The 5137-nt window shown below is 38.9% G+C and overlaps 1 protein-coding gene across 1 annotated transcript; it reads right to left on the reverse strand.

Moving 5' to 3' along the window:
- LOC109505853 (GDSL esterase/lipase At1g28570-like) lies at window positions 1–5137 on the reverse strand. The gene is made up of 8 exons (XM_073251278.1): window positions 4812–5137; window positions 4438–4656; window positions 3286–3434; window positions 2598–2874; window positions 1714–1929; window positions 424–725; window positions 265–342; window positions 1–12 (listed from the first exon to the last, which is right to left on the reverse strand). The coding sequence occupies exons 1-8, from the start codon at window positions 5059–5061 to the stop codon at window positions 1–3; spliced, it is 1503 nt and encodes a 500-aa protein (XP_073107379.1). The 5' UTR covers window positions 5062–5137.

Here is a 5137-nt window from a genome sequence, read left to right on the forward strand (position 1 = left end):
TTACAAGCAATACTGTTTTACAAAGAAAAACAAAAATACATCCAGTAAAAATGAGTGCATTTATAATTCCGGATAAAGATATTTCTCAAATGGTGGAAAAACATAGCCAAACGTCTCCTACATTGATGGGAACAGCCATCCATCACTTCAACTAGGGTAGTTGATAACTATAATTTAGAAACTTCGATGTCGCAAATAATTGCAACTACATGAAAGATATGGGAGTTTTGCCAACATTGGTTAAACTAAGTCAATGGCATATACCTGGTTACGTAATCGTGAGCGGCGTGCAGATTCTCTGTTAGATTGCTTTCGTTTTTGTCTCTTCAGTTCCCTTTCGTCCTTAGATTGGAAGGAAAAAAGGTAAATAAGTCTAAGAAAACTAAAATATGAAAGAGATAATGCTGTTCCAGAGCTTGCTACCTGTATCGAAGGATCAGGTGGAACTTTGTCTCGTGAACCGGCAAGTCTAGATGGAACAAAGGGTGCTCCAGAAGGGGCACTAGGCACTTTGCCTCGGACCGCAGAAACAGAGGCAGACCCTCCCCAGTAGTCCATCCCAATGTTCAGGGTGGTGGTTGGACCAACAAGGCCACCTGGTGGGATCGTCACAAAGGGCACAGTTGGGTTCAATACAATTGGCGTAGACGGTGTTTGTGTAACTTCATTTGATGTGGTTTGAGCAGTGCTGCCTTTCTGGGCTTCCTCATGATGTATCAGTAACACTGTATGGTCATGTTGGAATTCTTGTTAGAGAAGGGAACTCTATATGCTTCAATCACACCATCGCTCGAACCATGCTTTAGATATCTAAATTGTAACTGTTTTTCATTAGTCAGTACCCTGCGCTTTTTTTTTTTTTTGGTTTTTGGTAACACTCATTACCCTACTTTCACGGTCTATCTGGAGACCTGAGTTCCAATCAATATTTTTAAAAACCGAACCAGACGCTGAACTGTTTTACCGATCGGTTCTCAGAATCTCAGTTCAACTGCCGATACAATCATTTCGCACAATGATGACATTAGCATGACATCATAATTTAAGATTTTATTATTTAAAATTTATAAAAAATAAAATAAAAAAAAAATCATAAAAATAAGGGGGAGAAAGAAAAAAAAGAAAATCTAACCTTGATACCGGCAGCGGAGGGGTTTTTTTTCCTTGGTTTTTTTATTCTATTTGTTCTTAAGTTTGGAAGCTTTAGTCCTTTGGATTTGGGGTAATAAATTGGTAATTTAACCTTTTAGGTTAAAATATCTAAGTCCGAATTTTCAGCTCTGATATAAAATTTCTATGATTTGTTCAATTTAAACAGATCATCCAATTCAACAGGTTCATCCGATTCAGACGACTCATCCGATTTGAATCAGTTTTTGGCCAATCAAGTTTAAAGGGGACTAGTTAGCCGACTGTTGATCGGTAGGATGTCCTTCATAGACCTCACCATTATTTATGTATATTTTTTAATTTCTTGTAGTTGAATTTAAATTCAAGACATATGGAAGATTGGGTGATGACTAGATATTGGTCGGCTCCTGTTTCCATTGTATAAATTGTGAAATATGCATTAAGGGATTTAGCAGGCTCTGGTATCACGCATTGCAGATAAAAACATCTTTCGAGTATAAGACTTCTTATCCGTGCGAGCCAAACATATCAAAAGCTTCTCTATTTCTGTTTGCAATTATTTTTACCATTTTCCCTTTTAACATCCCGAGCGGGCTCCAGTTATTGGAGGAGTCGCATATGGTCCATCTAACAAGCCATCAGCAATGATCTTATAAGCCGCCTCCGTTAGGTGCGTCCCATCCCACGATATATACTTTGAGGGGTCGCTGCAGAGCGGGGCGCCTGGATCTCCACAAAATACCGGGGGATTAGATAGTTTGCCAGAACCACAGCATGCTGCCTCAGTCACCTCAATTCCTGCAGTCAACTCAACTCCATTAGTTCACAACACATGTAACTGATGCTATTATTTTAAGGTGAACATGGACATGCAAAACATGAAGGCGTTCATGTCACAACCCTGGCGGAGATACTAGGTTTGGGGAAAAATATATAAAAGTAAAATGACTTCAGGTTAAAGATACATGGTTTTGAGTTGGGACAGTCATCTTTCAACTTGATTAGATATGGATTGTGTTTGTATTACCCGCACCTTAAGTAAACAAGAATCCACTATAGCCGGGAGATACAAGGTTTGAGGAAAAATATGTAAAAGGAATATGACTTCAAGTTAAAGATGCATAGATTTGAGTTGGGAATGGGACAGTCGTCTTTCAACCTGGTTAGATATGGATTATATTTGTACTACCCATGCCTTAATTAAACAGGAATCCACTGGCCACTGTCATCACTATTACTATCGCCCTCGCTACTAATACTACCACCCTACAATTATCATCATCTCCAACATCATCATTATGATTCTATTTTTTAAAATAATTGACTATATCAAACATAAAAATTTTAAAAATTAATATATATATATATATATATATATAAAGTGATGTCTAAATTGTATGGTTACAAGCAAATAAAAAAAAAATCATGATTACAAAGATTTGATAGACGTAAAAGAAAAGTCTTACCAAATTTCTGCGGAGAACGGACGATATTTAATAATGCTTCATAGTAATTGGCATAGATGATAGTGGCGTCAGGGTAAAGTTGATGAAGCTTTTCTAGCTCAGTCGTAAGTTGGAGGTTGTGGTATTCCGAAAACTTATTCAACCAGTTGATACAACCTGTTTGTGGATCATAGTCTCCTTTACTTGAATTTTGGAAAAGACCCAAATACACTGGAACACATCCAATCGGGAAGTTACCCGGTACCACCAATGTCTTCACCCCAAGATCGATTAAGACCTAGCAATTAAATAGAAAGTATTGGTAGAAAGGGTTTAGAAAGCTCCCACACGCTATTAATAGAATAAATGCAATATTAGGAATGAAAAGGGCTTTCAGGATGGAATACATTGAGGAGGTGTTTGGTTCGCAGTTGGAATCGGAATAGAAATGAGAATCGGAATGGCTTGAAATCGAAATCAAAATGATCAAATCCTTTGAAGCACTTGGTTCATGATCGAAATCAAAATTAAAATTTAAATGAAAAGTTGAATCTATATATAGATTTGGCCATTTTCATTCCACTCCAGAATCAGAATTGAAATGGGATCCCTTCCAATCAAATGGTTAGAATGGAAGTCACCTATTTCCATTCTAATTCTAGACTCTCACTCCCTCTAACCAAGTATCCCTTGAGTGAAATGAACTTACTTTGATTGCGGAGCTTATGGCAGAGATGACATTGGGAACATAGGTGGTTATCTCTTCCACGGTTCTTCCTTGGAAGAACGGATGATTATAGTCGTTGCCTCCTATCTCTCCCATAAGGAAAAGCGTGTTGTTTAAAAAATCATGGCACTCTGCAAACATGAATGAAAACAAGTTAGACTTATAGAGGTCCCTATCGGATTTATATCTTGTTGTCCATGATGTAGAAGAGTACATGAACTCGAGGAAAGGAGCAAGAAACAAGGACTGACTTTGCTAGCAAAAATGATAGGAGAAATTATACACATGGCAGTGCACCCTGCCAATTATCCTGTTTCATTTCTCTATGGCCATAGGAAATCATGTTTGCATGATGAATGGGACCCATAAGAATGAAACTCGATGATTGGCTCGGTGCACCATTATATGACGCACGTGTTGTAGGATATAATTGTCCAATAAAAACAATTGAATAGACAAAATCTATTTGTTATTAAAATCTCCTAATTTAAATCAAGGAAGGGAAGTCTAGAACGTTGAATCAAAGTTTCGTGGTAATACATATATTAATTAGTAAACTAATTTTTTGTTATTGTACTCTAATCATGGATTATTTGCATCATTTCTAGATCATTGAGAAAACTAATTAAAGTGGGGCGTTACCTTCTCCACTTTTACTACAAAGAAAAGAAAAAGGACAAATTTGAATGTGAATATTGTTCGGTTCTCACGTTTTCATAGGATTGGAAATTGAGCAATAACCTAATAGGTATATCCACCCTTTGCATTGGAAAGGATTTTCCCTTTTTGTTTTTATGAGATGAAGAGTGACCACTCTCCATCTTCCACTCTATGCTCACCCTGCCATCTTCACGGTTTTCTTTTGTTTTTCCTTTTTCATTTTTGATGTAACTACCCTCTTCAGGGTTGGCTCATAACCAGGTGTAAATCATCCATGTTGATGTTCAAAAGCTTGAAAATCATTGTTAAGAGCTAGAATAATTACATTTATTATATGAAAACGATAAAGATTAGCGGTGAAATCTAATTTTTTTTTCCCTTCTTCAGAAAAGAAAAAAATATATATTTTTCTATAAAACAAGTTGATTTCGTGCTGTTTATGAACTATATCCAATAAAACTGGAAAAGCTTTACCAGAATCCGAGGAACAAAGCGAAGGCAGCAGATGCCTGAACTGCTCGATCTGAACGCCCAACGAATAGTCGGTCCATGTAACGTTGAGCCCCTTGGCCCTGAAGAAGTCATTGGCCAGCGCCGTCGCTCCTCCCACCGCGAAGTTTGCTCCTTGCCGGAAACCCTGCCCTCCGGGCCCCGCTAGAGACGGCGGCACGAGAGGCAGTCCCAGGCGTTGTGCTGCACCCACCATTCACCCAATAAGCTTACCATAAGAAACGTCGTTTGGAATCTCAATTTTCCAGATAACATTTGTTCTAAAGAGCCTTATTCTACTAAAACAATATAGACTCTAGTAATTAATAGCAAAGGTACAAGAGATAAGGACTGCACACCAATGAAGTCAATGATGATTCGCCCATCGGAGAACCTGCCGGTGGGACGGTGGAAGTAAGTCTCGCCGTAAGGAAGGCGGCCGATGTTGGTTCCTTTGGCGTAGCTGACAAAGTTTCCGGTGTCGGCGAGGGAGTCTCCAAAGCTAAAGATGGAGTTGAAGCAGCTGACGGCAGGGTTGGCATAGAGAACGAGAAGGAGAGCGAGGAGGTGGGGAAGTGGAAGCAAGAGATAGGAGGTGGAGGAGGCCATGCGAGGGGGAACGTGGATCAGAAGGGAAGAGAGGCTGCACCTCGATACAAAGGAGGGCGTATGCCAGCCGCATATT

This window comes from Elaeis guineensis, chromosome 2 (assembly GCF_000442705.2).
Source record: "Elaeis guineensis isolate ETL-2024a chromosome 2, EG11, whole genome shotgun sequence".
Taxonomy (NCBI): Eukaryota; Viridiplantae; Streptophyta; class Magnoliopsida; order Arecales; family Arecaceae; genus Elaeis; species Elaeis guineensis.